Raw genomic sequence first — 20995 nt, 5'->3', positions numbered from 1 at the left:
AATATCACTATTTCTTAATTATACAAATGAGAAGTCAAACCTTCTGAATTTACGATTGCGACAATGCAATGAATTCAGAATTAGTTACATCAGTATAAGCTTAAACATTTCAATATTTGGCAAATACGACACAAATGGTAACAGTGGTACACAAAAATAATAAAATTTAGAGGTTTCCTGCCATGAATTAAGAATTAGTTTGCACTTCTGGTCAATGACATATGAAAACGTACAAAGTTCATGGTAGACCTCTGTTTTGTTTTTAATATATATATCCAGATATATGTGGGTGTTTAAATATATATATATATATTTATAATATAAATAAATGTTTATCTTCTCTCCAGTTCCATGCCATGGTGATGTCCAAGTGGCCCCATCTACTAAATGGGCTGCCTCAGAGGAATCCTTCCCGCCATGTCGCATTCTTGACCAAACAGCTACAGCACTGTATGGCATGCCACCAAGTACTGCAGTTTAAAGGCTCCACATTGGCTTTGGTGATCATCACCTTAGAGCTGGAGAGGCTGACTCCTGACTGGTTTCCTGTAATTACTGATCTGCTAAAAAAAGCACAGGTAGGAGTCATGATGGCCTCTGCAGCACAAATCTGAGGCCAACACAAAGGTTGAAAAAGCGGGGGACGGACTCACAAATACTTTAAAACCATTGCACGTTTTTACAAATGTACTTCTCCGGAGTGCTTGCATGTCTTTGTTAGGATGAAATTTCTGCTGGATGCAAAACTCCACGTTAGTGTAATGAGGGTTAACGTCCTGATGAAGAATAGCTATTCAAAGCCCATTATTGGATTATGTGATATCATGACACTGTGCTTTAGATCACACTTTCAAGAGTGCCCAGCATGTACCCCAGATGTTCTCATCTAAAACAAGAGAATCACTACTGTTCTGGCTGTTGAGAATTGATGACACCCCTGCCTAAACTGTTGCATGGTTTAGCTTTATAATCCGTTGAAGTCTCACATGGCCTCATATTGGGTGGCCATCTCCAATTCACCAAGCCAAGCTCTAAATGAAGATCTAGGGAAGCCTGGAGTGGTTAGATTTGGCACTAGCCGCTAATACAACCTTCCAATTACCATGGAGCTGAATGGAGGTAGGGGTGGGTGGAATGGACCAACTGAAGGTCAGCACTATCAAACCATATGGGTTAGGTGGGACACAGTATAGCACAGAGCTTTACACCTTGCCTTACTTTCCAGTTCCTTTAGGAGACAGATCCAGAGCAACTCAGGCTCTTCCCCTCAAGCTCTACAGGAGCTGTTAGATCCCTCATCATTGGCAATCCTGGCTAGGGCTGATGGGAGTTGTAGGCTACATTATACATATCCCCTGGGGTAGACTTTGACTCAACTAGTTTAATATAGCTGCATAGCCGGGGATACTGGAAATAAAATGTTCCATCTTTGCATGCTTGTAATTACACGTCAGTTAAAGTACACCAGCGGCAGCTGATGTCAGAAGCAAGAGAAAAATGTTGTTATATATTGCATTACAGATTGACAGCATGCAGTTCATCCACTGTAAAGAGCTTGTGGATCAGCAGCTCCTGGGCTTCCAAACATCCAATGCTGTCTATATTTTCAATCCTGCAAACCAAAACATCCAAACTCACCTGGACGAAAGGTTACCCTGCTGCTATTATTCCACAGTGAAGGAAGCAATACAAATTAGCTCACGAGCCAGAGGGAACTGGCCAGCCCCAGCAGCTTCCACACTTCTCAGAGCAAAAGCCCATGAAGGTGATATGCAGACTGATGAATTCTATGATGGATTCAAGTACCTGTACAACGAGGATGAGATGCCAGAAGCTGGGGAGACCAGCAGGATGGGCACTCATTATGATCAGAGGCAGGAGGAAAGTAATAGCACTTGTCCACCATTACAGCCTGCCCCTCATTTTAACTAGTGAGGCCTACATAGCGACAAGGGTCCAGATGGCTCTAAAGGTGATTTCTAGTATTTGAAAGGTTAGTAGAGCTGGGCGGGGGGTGTCCTTCCAAAGAGCGCTTCCTATTTTGTAGCCTCTAACTCTGCACCTTTTTAAATGCTTCCTGCAAAACCACATACCTTTTTGTTTAAGCATTGTCACAATATAAATCAAAAGGATGCAGATCTGAACTATGAGCAGCCGAAAGACAAAAGCCTCAGGGATCAACATTCAGCCGATAGTGCTCTGCTTAGAAATACAGATCAAACCCAATTCCAGGAAGAAGTTGGAGCGTGCTACATTTCTCTTTAGGGCAGCTTCAGAGTTTGGTTTTATTCAGACAGTAACTTTGCTTTCCTGCACATGCTAAACTATTGTGCATTAATGAGCTGTGGATGAGTTCTCATGATTAGCTGTAGGGATGGGTAGCACTAATAACAAACCTAGCTGAGCTGCATGAGTCTTAAGACTATGGGCCTGACATTTTAAGGTCCAGTTTAGACACTTACAAGGTAGCAATCACCACTTGGTTGAACTGAGTCGGGCTTAAGTGATAGTAATTGTGCCACAAGAAGAATCAAGCTTTAGTGAACTATTCAGTGCTTCTTCCTGCTGACTGACTCTGAAGTCAAAGAACAATTGGATGCTCAGCACATTTCAGGATAGAACCTTACTGAAGACTCATAATCCATGGTCTGTGGGACTAGCCCTAACACAGCCTTCCCCAACCTGGTGTCCTCCAGATATTTTAGGCTTCAACTCCCAACATCCCCAGCCAGCATGGCCAATGGTCAGGAATGCTGGGAGTTCTAGTCCAAAACATCTGGAGGGCACTAGGTTGGGAAAGGCTGCCCTAATGCATCAGCACTTTTCTTCACAATGTAGTATGGAACACCTCTGGCTTCTTCATCACCAGTTCTCCACAACAAGTTGATGTAAGTAGAAAGTTACACTTTGAAAACAGACTGGTTGCAGGGGAAGTTTAAGTGTAACATTAAAAAAAAAAATGAGTAGAGGCAGCATTTAAAGCTTATTCATATATTAATTGAAAAATGTAGTCTTGGACATTGATCCTGCAAAGTTGGGAAGTCATATTTTTCCCATTCATCACTAGTTACATTCATACAACCCTAATGCATGTAAGCTGTCTCTCTCTCTCTCCCCCTCCCATTCCAAGCTGATCATTCAAATGAGCTCATGATATAGCAGCCATATAATTAATCCCTGATGCATCAGGGCACACACCACTAGCATCCCATGTTAGGGCTGTTTTACAATAGTGTGCTAAATCAGGTGTGAATCTGGTCTGTCAGGTCAGATAGGAAAAAAAGAAGCCTGGCGCACACCCAAGGGTCATGTGACTCAGCCCGCTGTGAAGGCCGTACAAATCATGTCGTTCATCCAACTGTGCAGATGATAGTGAAGTCCTCTAGCACCTGGTGCTTTATTCCTCAGTCCAAGAATGGTGCAAACCTGGGTTGAGACAGGTGAATATGCTTTCTATCTGTTTCACATGTCCCTTCCTCATCAGATGAGCTTCACTAGCAAGAAATGACTGTTACACAGTATCAAAGTGTGGCCTTCTGGCACTTTCCAGTTCCTATGTCATCAGTAGGTAGAGATGCAACATTTTCTGCACATGGTCTTTGAGTACGGTACTATTTCATTTATGCCACACATCTGTGGAATAGTGTAGAAATGACCATCCCAAGAATCTGTTTCCTCTCTGTATTAATTAAAAACTTTCTAGTCCCTATAGAGCAATGCAAAGTATGGCTGCAGAAACTGTGACCTACCCAGCTCAAATCCACAAGCCATGTACTATGGATATCAGCCCCCTTGTATTTGTAGTCCAGAAAAATGTTATGCAGAAAAGGGCAGCCAAAATAGATGGAGGGGCTGGAGCAGCTCCCCTACAAGGAAAGGTTGCAATGTTTAGGATTGTTAAAAAAAAATGGTGAGTGAAGGGAGACATGATGGAGAAGTACAATATTATACACGTGTAGAGAAAGTGTAATGCTACACCTAGGGTCATCCCATGAAGCTGATTGGTGGAAGATCCAGGACAAGAGAAGTCCTTCTTCACACAGTGCATGAACTATGGAATTCACTACCACAAGATGTAGTGATGGCCACCATCTTGGATAGCTTTAAAAGGAGATTAAACACATTCTTGGAGGATAAGGCTATCAATGGCTACCAGTCACAATGGCTGGGTATTACCTTCAATATCAGAGGGTGTAAGCCTCTGTATACCAGTTGCTGGGGAACATGAAGGGGAGTGCGTTACTGCACTCATGTGGGCTTCCCATAGGCATCTGGTTGGCTACTGTGTAAACAGAATGTTGGATGAGATGGACCCTTGATCTGATTCAGCATGGTTCTTATGTTATTATTAATCCCCACCAGGCAATAAAAGCTGTCTTATTGAAGCTGTAGCAGGGCACCATGTCTGGTGAGCTGCCTGATGTAGACTACAGTTGTAGATTAGATTCTTAATTATTTAAACATTTATACCCCCTGCCTTTCTATGCTAAAATCAGTTGTCTTGCCCTTCTTTCAAAGAGCTCAGAGCAGCATACACAGTCCCTTTTCTGTTTATTCTCTCAGCAACCCTGTGAGTCAGTTAAAGCAGAGAGATGCTTGCTGGCCAAGGTCACTCATATAAACTTGTCCAGCTGAGTGAGGATTTGAACACAGGCTTCCCTGGCTGGCGAAATCTCAGAAGCAAAGAGGACAAAGGATTTCCAGTGATCCAGGGAGGGGTTTCAGTCCCCTGGGTAACATATAGTCTTCCTAATGACTAGCAACAGTAGAATAAGTTGTGCAAAATAAGAAAAGAGATGCTTATTTCTCATAAATTTACACAGCTCACAATTTAGCTTTCCTTTCCTTTAAGCAGCATTTATTATTTTAGCATATTATTTTGAGGTTTAAAAAAGTATATATACACAGCCCCATCTATGATGGACCAAACCCTTGATTCAACAGATAAGAGATTTCATTGTGAGAAGCATCTCCCCATTAGGGTGTTACAGCACAAATGTTTTGAGTTGTGCCATAAAATTGGCTATGGCATCATAACGCTGCAGGGTAGGATAGAGCAAAAATAGCTTAGCTGCGACTAGACCAGCTTTCCCCAAGCTGGAGTCCTCCAAATGTGCTGGACTACAACTCCCATCACCCCAGCCAGCACAACCAGTGGTCCTGCTGGCTGGGAGCTGTAGTCCAGCACATCTGGAGTCACCAGCCTGGGGAAGACTGAGTGAGAGTATACCAGAGTACTCACAGAAACTGTAGATCAATTGGAGTTGCAGACTCCAGCAAGCTGTTGAAAAGAAAAAGATGGGTGTGTGTGATACTGCAGCTCCCTTATTGCCGGATGAGCAGTCTCTTTGTCTCTCCCCTATTCTCACTTAACATAAAGATCAATAAAATGAACACACAACAGTTTTCCCACACACATTGGCAATACTGCAGAATAGCTGTATTCATCACAATATACAAATTCATTATGTGCTCATGCCAACTAGTGGTTTCATACTGAAAAACCATGAATCAAGTTATAAAAACATCAATATGGAGATACCTGAGATGTTTTGCCCCAAATCCTTGAAGACATTTATTCACGTATAACCCAGTTGGGACTACCTTAAAAATAAATTGGTTCAGAGATGGCCCCAAACACGCTGGTACCCAAGGCAGAAAATCCAGATATACCCACCCTGACAGTAAAATAATAATATACTCAATAATTGACAATAATTGGCTAATAGTACCCATGCCTCTGCAGCCTGGGGTGGGCTATTCCACCCTGCCTAATGGTAGGGCTAGAAAGATGTGTGTAAAAGAAAACGGCAAAATGGTGCTAAATGTACCAAGGTGAAAATATCCAAGTGATGTTTAATATGAACAGGGGGGAACTTTCAAAGAGGACCGTGTGACATGGTAGCCATAGAAAACCATAGGTGATGTTCAGATCCTCAGCCTATTGCCAGCTGGATGTAGGCATGTACCACTACAAATGCTCAAGAGACAAACATCTGTTGTGTTATTTCAGAAACCAATTCATTCTGCCCCATGTGTCTGTCTGCCAGCAATACAGATGATATATATAGCCATGTTGGCTGGGAAATGTGGGAGTTGCAGTCCAATGCATCTTGAGGGCACCAGGTTGAGGAAAGCTGATATGACAGACACTGTGCATGCACCCATTCAGCTGCCCCACACAGCATTCTCAGGGGCTTTGTGATAACCACATGCCTGTGTGAAGAGTCCCCCTGAAGGCCCATGTGGCAGTGCACATTTCAACAAGTGTTGGAATATATCAGGGAAGCTGCAGCGTGAAGGCTACCAGCAACCCCCTCCCATCTACCCAAGCTGTGAATGCTCTGCTTAGTGCTAAAGAATTCAAAGCAGTGCCTTAGCACCAGGCTGCAGGAGTGCTGCTGATACACAGTAAATAAGCTAGGGCATAGGGATTTAAATTATGCAGATATTAGGCTGCAGTATCTACTTGAGGCTTTCCATATGTCTGGATGTCTTGTTATTAAGGAAAAGTTTGGAACAAGCAGTTCTTGATCTTGCTTTTCAGTTGTGGGACCAAAAGCACTGCCATTTTCTTTGATCACAAACTGTGACTTGACTGTATTTTTAATGTAGGCAAAACTTGGGTTGTTTTTGTTTTATATTTTAAAAGGTGGGTGCTTCTCCCTCCCCACCCAAATTTGTTATAAATAAAAACCTAATTGAAATCTTTTGTCTGACTTGTTTTGTGTTTCTTTTAACATATGCATTTGGGGGCCGGGGGGGGGTATTTTTAAACAGGAAAAGAGCAAGTGTGCTTAAGGCTGCAATCCTTCACACACTTCCCTGGGAGTTAGTCCGATTAAACTCAATGGGTTTTCCTTCTGAGTAAACATACATAGGATGAGGCTGGCAATTTTGCCATCAGATTTCTGCACGTTTTCTCAACTTGACTAATTCTCCTTTGTTATATATTATTTCTTATGGATATATGGCATCTTAAGGCATGTGTGGAAGGAGAAGCCAGAATCAAATGGAGGAAGGGGAGGCACAAAGTCAAGAGAGGATAAGAGAGCAGTGGATAGAGTTTCAGCTAAATAGACATGTAATAACGTAAAATAAATGGGTGCTAAGAAATGGAGTGAAAGGGGGAATAATAATCCTTGTCCTCAAACTACTATTCCCAGCCCTCATTTTGGCTGCAAATACTGAGGAAGGCACTTTCCACAGAATGATGTGTGACACACACTCACTCACTCACTCACTCACCTCAAACATAATAGTTTTCAGTGGAGCCCAGCAGTTCCCAAGATCAGCTGCAAGTCCAATAAGGGTTAATGACACACTAAGTAATACCCCCCCCTTCATGGAACACCGCCTTGTTGTGGCAAAGGGGCTTGCGTAACTCAGTGAAGCCATAAGCTGTGCCGTGCAGGGCCACCCAAGACGGACAGGTCATGCTGGAGAGTTCTGACAAAATGTGGTCCACTGGAGAAGGAAATGGCAACCCACTCCAGTATTCTTGCCAAGAAAACCCCATGGAATGTATCGCAAGGCTAACAGATATGACGCCGGAAGATGAGCCCCTCAGGTCGGAAGGTGTCCAATATACTACTGGGGAAGAGCAGAGGGTATTTCCAAGCAGCGCCAGAAAGAGTGAAGCGGCTGGGCCAAAGCTGAAAGAACACTCAGCTGTGGATGTGTCTGGTGGTGAAAAGAAAATCCGATGCTGTAAAGAACAATATTGTTTAGGAACCTGGAATGTAAGATCAATGAATCAAGGTAAGCTGGAGGTGGTCAAACATGAGATGGCAAGACTGAACATCGACATCTTGGGAATCAGCGAACTAAAATGGACAGGCATGGGCGAATTTAATTCAGGTGACCATCATATCTACTACTGTGGGCTTAGAAGAAATGGAGTAGCACTCATAGTCAACAAAAGGGTGGGAAAAGCAGTACTGGGGTACAATCTCAAAAATGACAGAATGATCTCAGTACGAATCCAAGGCAAACCATTCAACATCACAGTAATTCAAGTCTATGCCCCAACCACTGAGGCCAAAGAAGCTGAGGTTGATCGGTTCTATGAAGATCTACAACACCTTCTAGAACTAACACCAAAAAAAGATGTCCTCTTGATCATAGGGGATTGGAATGCTAAAGTAGGAAGTCAAGAAGGATAACAGGCAAGCATGGCCTTGGTGTACAAAATGAAGCAGGACAAAGGCTAATACAATTTTGCCAAGAGAACATGCTGATCATAGCAAACACTCTTTTCCAACAGCACAAGAGGCGACTCTACACATGGACATCACCAGATGGTCAATATCGAAATCAGATTGATTATGTCCTTTGCAGCCAAAGATGGGGAAGCTCCATACAGTCAGTAAAAACAAGACCTGGACCTGACTGTGGCTCAGATCATGAGCTGCTTCTTACAAAATTTCGGCTTAAATTGAAGAACGTGGGGAAAACCACTAAACCATTCAGGTATGACCTAAATCATATCCCTTATGAATATACAGTGGAGGTGACGAATAGATTTAAGGGATTAGACCTGATAGACAGAGTGCCTGAGGAACTATGGATGGAGGTCCGTAACACTGTTCAGGAGGCAGCAACTCAATCCATCCCAAAGAAAAAGAAATGCAAGAAAGCAAAGTGGCTGTCTGATAAGGCTTTACAAGTAGCTGAGGAAAGAAGGGAAGCGAAAAGCAAGGGAGAAAGGGGAAGATATATCCAACTGAATGCATAGTTCCAGAGACAAGAAGGCCTTCTTAAATGAACAATGCAAAGAAATCGAGGAAAACAATAGAATGGGAAAGACTAGAGATCTTTTCAAGAAAATCGGAGATCACAAGGGAACGTTTTGTGCAAAGACGGGCATGATAAATGACAAAGAAGGCAGGGACCTAACAGAAGCAGATGAGATTAAGAAGAGGTGGCAAGAATACACAGAAGAACTATACAGGAAAGATCTGAATGTCCCTGATAGCCATGATAGTGCGGTCACTGAACTTGAGCTGGACATCCTAGAGAGTGAAGTCAAGTGGACCTTAGCAAGCATTACTAACAACTAAGCTAGCGGAGATGACAGCATTCCAGCGGAGCTATTTAAGATCCTAAAAGATGATGCTGTTAAAGTGCTGCACTCAATATGCCAACAAATTTGGAACACTCAACAGCGGCCACAAGACTGGAAAAGGTCAGTTTACATTCCAATGCCAAAGAAGGGCAATGCCAAAGAGTGTTCAAACTACCGTACAATTGCGCTCATTTCACATGCCAGCAAGGTGATGCTCAAAATCCTACAAGCTAGGCTTCAGCAGCATGTGAACCGTGAACTACCAGAAGTACAAGCTGGGTTTCGAAGAGGCAGAAGAACTAGAGATCAAATCGCCAACGTTTGCTGGATCATGGAGAAAGCAAGAGAATTTCAGAAAAACGTCTATTTCTGCTTCATTGACTATGCTAAAGCCTTTGATTGTGTGGATCACAACAAACTGTGGCAAATTCTTAAAGAGATGGGAGTACCAGACCACCTTACCTGTCTCCTGAGAAGCCAGTACGAGGGTCAAGAAGCAACAGTAAGAACCAGACATGGAACAACCGATTGGTTCAAAATTGGGAAAGGAGTACGACAAGGCTGCATATTGTCGCCCTGCTTATTTAATTTATATGCAGAGTACATCATGAGAAGCGCCGGGTTGGATGGCATCTGGCCCCATCACTTCCTGGCATATAGAAGGGGAAGAAATGGAAGCAGTGACAGATTTTATTTTCTTGGGCTCCAAGATCACCGCAGATGGTGACTGTAGCCATGAAATTAAAAGACGCTTGGCTCCTTGGGAGGAAAGCTATGGCAAACCTAGACAACATAGTAAGAAGCAGAGACATCACCTTGCTGACAAAGATTCGTATAATCAAAGCTATGGTTTTCCCAGTAGCAATGTATGGCTGTGAGAGCTTGACTATAAGGAAGGCTGAGCACTGAAGAATTGATGCCTTCTAACTGTGGTGCTGGAGAAGACTCTTACGAGTCCCCTGGACTGCAAGGAGGTCAAATCAGTCAATCCTAAAGGAAATCAACCCTGAGTGCTCATTGGAAGGACAGATAATGAAGCTGAAGCTCAAATATTTTGGCCACCTAATGCGAAGAGAAAAGTCCCTGGAAAAGACCCTGATGCTGGGAAAGATTGAAGGCAAAAGGAGAAAGGGATGGCAGAGGATGAGATGGCTAGATAGCATCACTGATGCAATGAAAATGAATTTGAGCACACTCCGGGAAAGAGCGGAGGACAGGAAGGCCTGGCGTGCTATGGTCCATGGGGTCACGAAGAGTCGGACACGACTTAACAACTGAACAACGACAAAGTAATACCCTCTCAGCCTTCTGAAGGGAAATTGTCCAGCTGTGGTTAAGGACTCAAAATCAAATGGTCAATAACTAAGTGCAAAACTGGATTTTTGGTAGAATGTGATCCTATAAAGACCCAACATGTTTCAAGCTGTATCCAGCTGTATCCAGCTCTTTGTCAGTGGAAAGTTCAGCTATTGTCCAATAATATAAAGGCTGTTTTGCCAAAAAGAAGGTAGAACACATTTCAGTGCAGGAATTCTAGACTCTTGAATACAAAAGTAACCCTGAAATGGTTCAGTTACTTGTATTCCAATGTTCCCTTCAGCCAAGTGATGCTGAATCCAGACAAGACTGAGGTAATAATGGCAGGGGATCTCCGAGTACTGTAGCAATATGGATACAGCCAGCTATCCTGAGGGAAAGTTTGGAGGGAACCAGCTACTAGATGCTTCAATTAGCCCCTATACTCAAGTCTGATGACTGATTTGCACATCAGGAGCAAATCCACCAGAGTTTCCTCTGGCTTTGCCCTGTCCAGGCATAGTTCACCATCTTTCACGTCCTATGCGTTACGAGTACCAGCTATCCTGAGGGAAACTTCAAAGAGAACCAGCTACTAGATGGTTTGATTAGTCTTTTACTCCTTAGGACCCAAAAGATGATGAAATATGGACACAGCACCCAAAACATGTTTTGTAGCAAGGCCGTAGCTAAGGAACCCCTCAGCTGCACCTGAAGCTTTCCCTCCTGGTAATGCTTTCACCGTTTCAAGACAATCACACTCCATGAGGTTCCTTCTCTGAAGAACATTTCAAGATTGTACTGGTTGCATATTTGGCAACATACCTCTGGATAGGGCTGGACTGCCAGAAACAGCTACAGCAATGTACCACACCCTATTTTAGTTTCCCTTGCCTTCCAGGCAGAATTCAAGCAGTTTCTTTTTATTTGTAAAATCCACAGCTGCTATTGCTTCCTTCCTTACATCTTATCATGGTCCTTAAGATGGAAAGCTATGACCACAATTAAATATATACTCATCAGATTCTAAGACCACAGGAAAACAGGCACTCTCAGTATAGAGCACCAATTTCTTGGGATGTTTTGGTGAGTGGAAGAAATCTTCAAAAAAGGGGGCAGGGACATGTAAGGTCTGTATCTGGTAGCTGGAATTACGAAAATAGACAGCTATCCTGTCAATGGCTGCTGAATGCTGTTATCTCTTCACAACAGCCATTCCCCATATCCATCAACTGTCAGGAAGTGAGGGAATGGCCAGTTTACATTAACCCTCAGAGGATTGCTAAATTTGGCAAGAACTAACAGTCTGCTACATTTTCAGTGTTGTATTTTGATCATTTTAGTCTCTGGATTTAATGGTCTTATGCACCCTCTCACCCTCCGAGACTTAATGGCCTTATGGGGGCCACCCTGTTTAGATGGCAATGTGTATTACTTCACTTACTTCAAGATGTGGCAAGCCAACCTTGCTACATTTGGGATCCCTCCTCATTTTGCTCACCTCTGCCCCACAGCCTTGCCCTGGATGCACCACAGTACATGGCAGAACACCACAGGTGACTAATCTCATAAAAACTCACCTCAAATTTTGCCCTACCAACACTTGTCAATTTTTGTTTACGGGTTTCACTGATTTGCAAATAGGAAAATTCCAGAACTGTACAAAATATACCAAAGCACGTAATAACCCCTACTAAGGCAGAGCAACTCTACTCCCACCTCAGCCTTCAGGCTTACACCGACAATTTTCCCTTTTAGTCTTCAGTGACAAGCGATAGGTTTACAAATTGAATGCAGAAAATTATTTTGCTTCCTAGCCCTGGATAAGTTTGGCTTTCACTTTCTTGGATCTTACCTTACCTTGAACAGGACAATATCTATACATCAAGGTCATACAAACCTGTTCACTGTTTCTTTAAAGGGAGAGGGCTATACATTTTGTTATTTTAGGATGCTAGGAAATCACATGTATCCCCCTGCCCCATTTAGTTGTCCTTCAAAAATGGTTTCACAATCAGGTTCAATTCATTATTTGCAGACAGGAAAGGATTTAGGGCACTCTGGCCATTCCTGAAAGAAGAAACAGTGGGAAATACAGAAATATGGAAGGGGAAAAAATGGGTCAGGGAGAGAAGAATGGAGAAGTTCCTCTATGAAACTAGGTACATTATTATTAGGAAACTATTAATAAACTGAGCAATTAACTTTCCTTCCATAGAAAAGTTCTCAGTATAGATTTACACGGGAAACCCTCTGCAAAATATTTAGCACTAAGTGATATCAAAATTTCACAGACAGATTAGGTATTTTAATGGTCTTTTAAATCCCAGTCTTAAATACAATTGAGTGGTTATTAGTCCCACAAAAGAAAGTTAGAAAAGAGTGGGACACTTGTCCATGTAGCATATTTAGGATACAGGGTGTTACTGAATCAAAGTCACATTTATAGATTAACATATCAAGCCTCCAATTGCAATTGGCAGTTTAAAGCAGTGAGTCTGAAACATCTACCTCGTGATGAATACTTCCCCAAATGTGTTCAATCTGCCACTGGGAAACTTTTATTTGGGGTTCTTTCCCCATCTACTAAGAAGATTAGTACTTTGGTTTTAGTGCATGCCATGCATTTAGCCTGAATTAACAGTATATAGTTGGATTATCAGAGTTTCTACTTAATCAAGGAACCTGGTCAGGCATTGTTGTCCAAATCAGTTCTTGCTTAAGACTCTCTTCTGTGCAATACATTGCAAACATAAAAAAAGTAGAAGCACCAATTAAATTTCTTCTGCATGAAGTGTTTTGGCCTTAACAAATCTTCTAATTTACATATCTTCCTGACGTTATGGAGCACGAGCTGGGAAGACTAAAGAAGCTACAGAAAGAACAAGAGAGAACCAATATTTAGCTTGCAGGTTTACTTATTTACATCAAGTGCACAGCATGAAAGCACATTCTCTACAAATGGAGGGAGCACAGTTGCACCTTGTTCAACTCAGAGAAGCATGAAAACCCAGTGACACATACGGGAATGTTTCCCATCTTCCATTTCGAAACAAGGATATTTAAACCTGCAGCTAAACTTTAGGGGGATATTTGGCCACCAACCTTTTATACAGAAGACTTATATGGTATACAGGTATGCAGATAGGTCTATTAAAGTTTATGTCACTGTGGCAGCTAGGCCATACCACACTACAAACTAGCCTTCTTTCAAATGCATGGAAATTCTGTCACCAGTTACTTGCTCCTAATAGTTCAAACAATCCTTAAAAAAAAAACACCAGGACTGCAAGTCAACAGAGCTCAGGATTAGGACCAGGCTACTCTGGGAGGGAAGGGTTTAAGCTTCCTCCCATCTGTCCCCCCCGCAATTCCATGGAGTGAGGGGGGGCTAAAAAAAGCCTCCATTGGAATATTTTTAAACCCCCTGGGGAGGTGGAATTTTGGGAGGGGAAACGGGGGAGCTTAAACCCTACACTCCCAGAGTACCATGATCCCAGTCCAGATTGGGACCATACGCACTCACACAATTGTAACGAAAACAGCAGACTCAACTACAACAATGCAATGAGTAGAATGTGTAGTTTGGCCTGTGGCTAAGTTTGGAGCAGGGAACTGGGTGTGCAGAAAGGCCTATCATGCACTGGAGACTTGTAGACACTCCAGCAAGAGTTGTTTAACTATGACAGGATACACATGGGTGAGACCTCCTCTTTCAATAGATACTGAGGCTTCATGCCCAATTTTTAACCAAGCCAGGACAACTTCCTCCCTTCGATTCTCAAGTGATGTATTTGACCACAAAGTACAGGTTTCAGTGCTGTTGGTCTGGCCATCCCACAGTTCATGCCACTGTTTGGATTATAGTGTGAGACAGGGGTGGGCAGAAAGCAGATCTCTAGGTGTTTAGGACTTCAGCTCACAGCATTCCTGACCATTGGCCATGCTGGCAGGGACTTCTGGGTGCTGAAGTCCAAAACATCTGGAGATTTACCTTCTACCAACCCCTGGTGTAAGATGAGCCCAAAAGGAAGCCAAGTGGTTCAATTCTTCCTTCTTGGTCTCCAATTTATGCTTTTTAAAGCTTAACTACATTAATCATATGAACCAATTCTGTGTTTTCTTTGGATTTCTGTCTTCCCATGATATGTAAGAAATACCTTTCTCTTAAAGATGTAGAAATCATGCACTAAACGCAAATCACTCAAATATCAAAAAAAAAATGCCTTCAATAAAGCTTGAGAAAACAAGTCATGGACATAGATAGCATTGCAGTTGCATGAGTTAGAACAGGGGTGGTCAGAAGGCAGAGCTCCAGATGTGTTGGACTTCAACTCTCAGCATTCCTGACCAATGGTCATGCTGGCAGGGGCCACTGGGAATTGAAGCCCAAAACATCTGGAGATCTACTTTCTGCCCACCCTTAGGTTAGAAAGCCTCCCCCAACCTGGTTCCTTCCAGATGTGTTGGACTATAGCTGGGGTACTGGCAGCTGTGGTATGGCACATCTGGAGGGCACCACATTGGGAAGGCTTGCTTAGAAGCAATCCAACTGGTAAAATTAGTAGTAAATGGCAGACACTGTTCATTCCAAAATGATATCTACCCATGGTTCTGACTTGACTTGAGCAAGTTGCCCCATGTCTTTGCATCTCAGTATGGAAAGCTGCTTCAAGTCTAGAAAGAGTTCTAAATGTGTATATTCTTTTTGTAATGCAAATCTCATTCAAGAACCATTTTACCAGATTGCCTAGCCAAGCATTTTCATTTAGCATTGCAGTTACCAGAACATAAAGCAGCTCCAGGCATGAGCCGAGATTTACCCTGCTTTCAGTAAAAGATTGAACACTGACTGTCGGCAGGGACTTGCCATCCTTAAAGGATCTCTATGCCTCTATGACGCTGTCATCAAGAAAGGATGTGCTCATTCAGCCATTCCGTTTCCCACATACTCTTCTGTCACTACAGCTGAATGAGCCTTTGGGGGCAGGGGGCGGGAAGATTGGGACAATATAACTCATGCAACAGAAGAATGCTGGTGCCACTATTACAAATTATTAAACTGAACACTGCAGCATTTCACAATGGTGAGCTTACAACTCAGCCTATTAGGACAGTGGGATGGTATTATATGCTAAAATCCCTCTGCTGTTGAGATTATGTATTAAATGCAAGAATAATCTGAGTTCCTCTTACTCATGCTGTCATTGTCCAAAGAAACATATTTCTCAAAACGTCCTTATCTGTCTATTCTAGAGATATATTTTCCAGATTTGTACTGTGAAATCCCTTAGCCCTGCATAAATGCATGCAACTCCCACTATAATATGAAGCAGTCAATAGAAGGTTACAAGTGCAATCCAGTAAACCTTGCTGCTACTCAATATCCATTCATTTCACTGGACTTGTGCAAAATGCAGGCCCTTTTAAAGTGAACAGAGGATACAACAGTTGGTAGGTTATGCTCGCGATCCTTGGTCTCTAGGCTTTTTGCACTGTGTGCATTCCAGGCACTTTTATCAGCACAATATAAGCCTATGGAACTCAAGTAGATCCCATCCAAACCCTCTCATTGCTCCAGCACAGCAGCTGGAAACCTGCTATCCTACTCCTTTAGTCCATTCTATCAATATAGGAAGGATCTCCTTAGGTTCTCCACTTGGCACCTTTATGTTGTCAATGCATCCCTTAATCACAGTTAAAGCTAGCCTCGTGATTGCTCTTGGGAAGCCAAAGATTGTAATATATTATAATGCAACTTCATCTACCCAGCACACTACTCCTCACACATACACAGTGCACATTGGGCACTCCACCATACTTTTACAAATACAGCAACAAGTCCAGCAACAAGACTCTCATGTGCCCTAAACCTGACCAGAAATGAGGCTCATGTCCTTTTGGAGCAAGGTTGACCTTACACTTTATGCTGTCATCTTGGCAACTCTGTCAAGTGCAAGGCATGCTTTGATGTTCCCCAGAGCAGTGTAAAAAATGCATGAATTTTCTCCACCTTTGGAGCAAAATGATTTTAAGTTTGTGGTATAAGCCATATATTACTGAGTCACCTATTTTTAAACCCAGACAAATGTAATTCCAGATGTTCCTGTATGTAAAATGGCTTGGGTTCATTGACATCAATGAGATTATGGTTTCAGCCCAGGTACATCAGCTTAAGTGTGTGATAGATCACAGCAGTACATGAAAATCTTGGAACTGTCAAGTCACTGTTGATTATTTTTCCATTAGAAGCTTAATAAGGTTGAAGGATACGTGAAAAAATAAAACACAATTCAAAATAAAAGGTAACATTTAATAAAACGAAAGAAGTACAAAGGAAATTGAAAAAAGTGAAAGCTTTTAAAAAAAACCTGGTAAAACAAAAATGAGAGTGACATGCTAACATTTCATGAAAGCTGCTCTATGGGTTTTCCTGTTGATGTCTTGCAAATTTCATTCAACGTGATCTTCTGGGTGGAATCTTCTGCTTTGCTCTCATTGCAACACACAAACTACAATATGAATATCCAGCTAAAATAGACAAGTTTTGAGAACAGAAAAAAATATGTGGTAGTTAAAGTTCAAAGGAAAGATACAACTTTCCATTAGTCTATATATATATATATATATATATATATATATATATATATATATAAATAAAAAAAAACAGGAAAATTTGAACTGATTGTTGTGTTTTCCTGCCTTTCTTACCTCACACACAAGAGGTGAATCTTCAACTTAGTTAAGATTTAATTTAAGATTAGTGTCACATTATAACAACCAGTAACTTCTTAAATAAGAAATAATGTTTAGAACTACAATATGCCATTTGGTCTCATACAAAAATGTGAAGTCAAGTACTACCAAATAGGACCCCAACCAAGAAAACAATATTGGTTTCTATTGGGGAAGACTGTTACAAAAAGATTAACAAAGACCAAGGCAAAGTTGAGGCCAGGATATCACTAAAAATGACAAAACTGTCAGCACAACATAAAGTATAAGTATATACACTCATACACACATACATATATAAAATAATTAATATATTGTTACATACATTCTGAATGTCTTCATCAGAAATATATTGCCATTATGGCATGTTTTCTACATGTTTTATCTTTTCATTATTACTACCACATTTTCATAAACTTCCAAAAAAGGGCAGGAACAAACTGAGTTTCAGCAAGCCGATCAGAAAGAAAATATTTGCATAGAAGATCTTGTTGGCTTTAGCAATTGCTAGAAAAACTCTCAAGCTGCACTAGTTGCATATTGGATAAAACTTTATTCTACTGCCCTGCAGCCTCCTTCGTATTAATTTTGTAGGCTTATACAAAATCTTCGTCTCACAAAGGAAAACATGGTTTGCTTTGCAAATTTAACCAATCATGTGTCAGGATTGTCATCATGTACATAACAATACAATGTATCTGATCCTGTACACAGCTATTCCCCATCCCTAATATTTTGAAAGTTACCTTTTAGAAAATATATATTTAGCTTAATAGAGGCACAGCCTTTAAAAAAAGAGAGTCAGATTACAACAAACTCCTGAAAAAAGTTTAACTATCCCCTATACCACCATTATGTGGTTTGCCATTAAAAAGTACCTGTATATATTTTTTTCATGAGGTTTTTTTCTCTTAAAAATATCAAGTAATACTGTAACATGATTTTCAATATATTCAGACATTGGCCTTAAGTGAAAAAATCAACAGAAGACAATATTTCAATATCTCAAAACTTCTAAAGGATGCATAAGATGAAGAACCTCAGGCCCACAATACAACTAAATGCTACTTCTGGAAAGACAAGAAAAAATGCCTTTCATGTTTTAAATATAAAATATAGGCTATGCTACAGCACTGAAGGGAATTTAATTGGAAGGTAAAATGCTTCCAGAGCAACAAGATCTGTGAACAGTTGCTAACATTAGATGGAAGCAGGGGTAAAAAAAAACCCAACCAAGCATGACTTCTGGGGATCATGGCTGCCTTCCTGTGGGTAAGAGATGCATTCCACTTTGCATGCTATGGGAGAAAAGAATTGGTGAGAGACACTCAATGCTTCTTTCACGCTTCTAACAGCTAGTAGTGCATATGGCTTTGCTTACCATTTCTTGTAGAAAGAATAGACTGTGTTCTTCAAAGGTATTAGTGCAAGCTCACATCTAACCTGATCAAATTCTGTTCTGCTGCCCTGCAGCCTCATTAACATAATTAGTCAGGTCATGCAACTGATTTTCCCATCACAGGGAGATCTTTCGCTATGGAGGTCCTTGAACTCACCAATCTCCATTTTGAATTCTAACTCATGAATGTATCCAACATGTATCCAACAGTGAGTTACCCTGCCACATCCCAGGATTGCCTGTTTAGTAAGCTGGGGAACTACTAAAGGTATGCTGGAGCCCTTTCACAGGCCCATGTTTCAAATGCCTATTTTCACAAAGCATGTGGCAAAAACTCAGGATGTATTTGGAAAAGCCAGTTATGTCAGTTTGCCTTTCCATTTTCATTTAGCCAAGTGTCTAAAGGGCCTTCTGAATTTGGTCAGTTAATCACCCCAATCGTGTATGTGTCTATGTGCTCAATTAAGAATGTAAATCAGCACAAAGGCATGATCTTAATACATTTCCACATCTGAGTGTTTGCGGATTACTTTAGCTGACAACTCTGCCTAATTCTTAAGTATATGGAGCTCTTGCTATTAATGCCATTTCCACTGATTGTCTCACTTCCGTTGTTTACAGTAGCTTCCATTAGCTAATGAAATACTCAAGTCCCATATACTTTTTCCGTCTTTGTAAGATAGTAAAAATCAACAGGTTTAAAAAATGGCGGCAGTATAAAGGGAAGACGCACCATCCTTGAAAGAGTGGAGATAGATGCTGATTTTTTTTAAACTGCGATTTTCTACTTCCTACCTTTGTTTAGGGCGATGTTATTAAAGTATTTTTTTTAGATTTGAGGATGAAACATCTACTTGGACAGGAGCATACACCAGTGAAAGAAAAGGAATTTCATGTCTCTCCCATAGCATACAGTGAACATGATCCCTCTTGAAATCCCTATTTAATAAAGTTGCATTTCAGCAACAGAAAAGCTAAATTTTGACATATTACTTTTATATTACTACTGCATACTACACACAACAAACAAGATGTTGAAGGGGTTTGTTTAAATAACACACTAGCGTGGAAGTGTGCAAGTTATGACGTTAAAAGTGTTTCCTTCAAATAAGAAATTTAAAGTGTCACCTCAAACTCTTAACACATTTTACAACTATTGACCAAAAATAAAATTTTGGTGTTCTTTATATCAAAATAAATGTCAAAAATAATAACAAAAGAGGTTCCTAACAGCAACTTTTATGTTGAACTCCTTAGTCTAGATTTTTAAAATGTATTAGATAGATTTAGGGCCCATTTATAAATAGATGGTGATTCGATGAGTTTAAAGAAATTAAATGCCCAACATTTCAGAACTAGACATATGAAGCACTTTCCACAGGGAATCTGGAAAGACAAGTTTTTTTTTCTAAACAAAGTTAACATCCCACGCAGTCACAATCCATTCACTGAAAAAGGCAGAAGATGGTCAATTTGTCTTTCATGTTGTCTCACTTGCACAAATGGTATGATAGAAGGATTCACTGGGTGGAAAAGCAAGCAACTAAAACGTATGAATGTACAGAGTCCGTTCCCGGCATGAAAGTCTGTGTGTGAGATTAACTGAAACAAAAGCATAAAAAGCATGAATTAAACTATAGAAATTAAAATACAATGGAAACATAAAACATAACAGCAAATCAGGCTAAAAAGGCAATGTGACCCTTCGGGATGTGGTAGGGCTGTTCACACAACACGCTAACCCACACTTAGTGGTTGAGTGTGCATTGTTATGAACAGTGGGTTGTTTGTTGAATGTGGGTTAGCATGTTGTCTGAATGCAGCCAGGATAGCTTATTAACCATGCCATGTGGCTTTTTAACCAACTTGAACAACCCAAAAACAAATCATGGGTTCTCAAGATGGATTGTTTGAGAAAATAAGACACACTGCATGGTTAATAAGCCACCCTGGCTGTGTTCAGACAACACGCTAAACCATGGTTCAACATCCCACTGTTCAAAACAACCGGTTAGCGTGTTGTGTGAACAGCACCAGTATGAGATCAAAACTGAATGATACGTGTTTTGAAAAATTCCCCACCTAGTAACTGCACTACAGCTAAGCTCTACCAGGCCTCAGGTTCAATCACTGACATCTCCCAGTTTGTATGATCTCTGGTAGCAGGACTGGGCTCTGCCTGAGAACTTGGATCAGCCATGGCTGACAATGCTATTGATAATGCCAATTCCACAATATCCAATGCCAGGAGATTGTGACTCAGTGTATGGCTCATTACGCTTGAAGTCGTGGCAGAAATGACTGTCATGTTATCACTGGATGTCGTTCGTACATTAACCAATTCCCCTGAACACACTGTGCTTAAATTGATTGTTCACCAAAGCTACTGGGATTAAAACCGAGGAATAGTTACTACCAATATGAGACATAACTAAGAATGCTAGCTGGGGAACTCTCAACAGGAGACGCCGATATTAAGCTTAAGCACAAACTCAGAT

The 20995-nt window shown here is 41.2% G+C and overlaps 1 protein-coding gene and 1 long non-coding RNA gene across 4 annotated transcripts in view; one reads left to right on the top strand and one right to left on the bottom strand.

Moving 5' to 3' along the window:
* Nucleotides 1–397: 397 nt before the first annotated feature.
* The window catches only part of SEPTIN8 (septin 8), an 89504-nt gene continuing 68906 nt past the window's right edge, over nt 398–20995 (bottom strand). For 2 of the 3 annotated variants that reach the window (XM_084838823.1, XM_084838824.1), the window contains exon 10: nt 17100–20099. In XM_084838823.1, coding sequence (XP_084694949.1) covers nt 20096–20099 — 4 coding nt within the window. In that variant the 3' untranslated portion in view covers nt 17100–20095. Of the gene's footprint in view, nt 564–17099; nt 20100–20995 lie in introns of those variants that run through there. The other variant, XM_084838825.1, reaches the window with a different exon arrangement.
* On the top strand, nt 1137–6707 carry LOC146354421 (uncharacterized). Its single transcript, XR_014788387.1, has 2 exons — nt 1137–2482; nt 2791–6707. It is a non-coding gene; the product is annotated as an uncharacterized LOC146354421 (long non-coding RNA).

Source organism: Heloderma suspectum, chromosome 2 (genome assembly GCF_057233095.1).
Source record: "Heloderma suspectum isolate Gila_16-S chromosome 2, 16-S_ref, whole genome shotgun sequence".
In the NCBI taxonomy this organism is placed as follows: domain Eukaryota; kingdom Metazoa; phylum Chordata; class Lepidosauria; order Squamata; family Helodermatidae; genus Heloderma; species Heloderma suspectum.
This window is presented reverse-complemented; position numbering and strand designations above follow the sequence as displayed.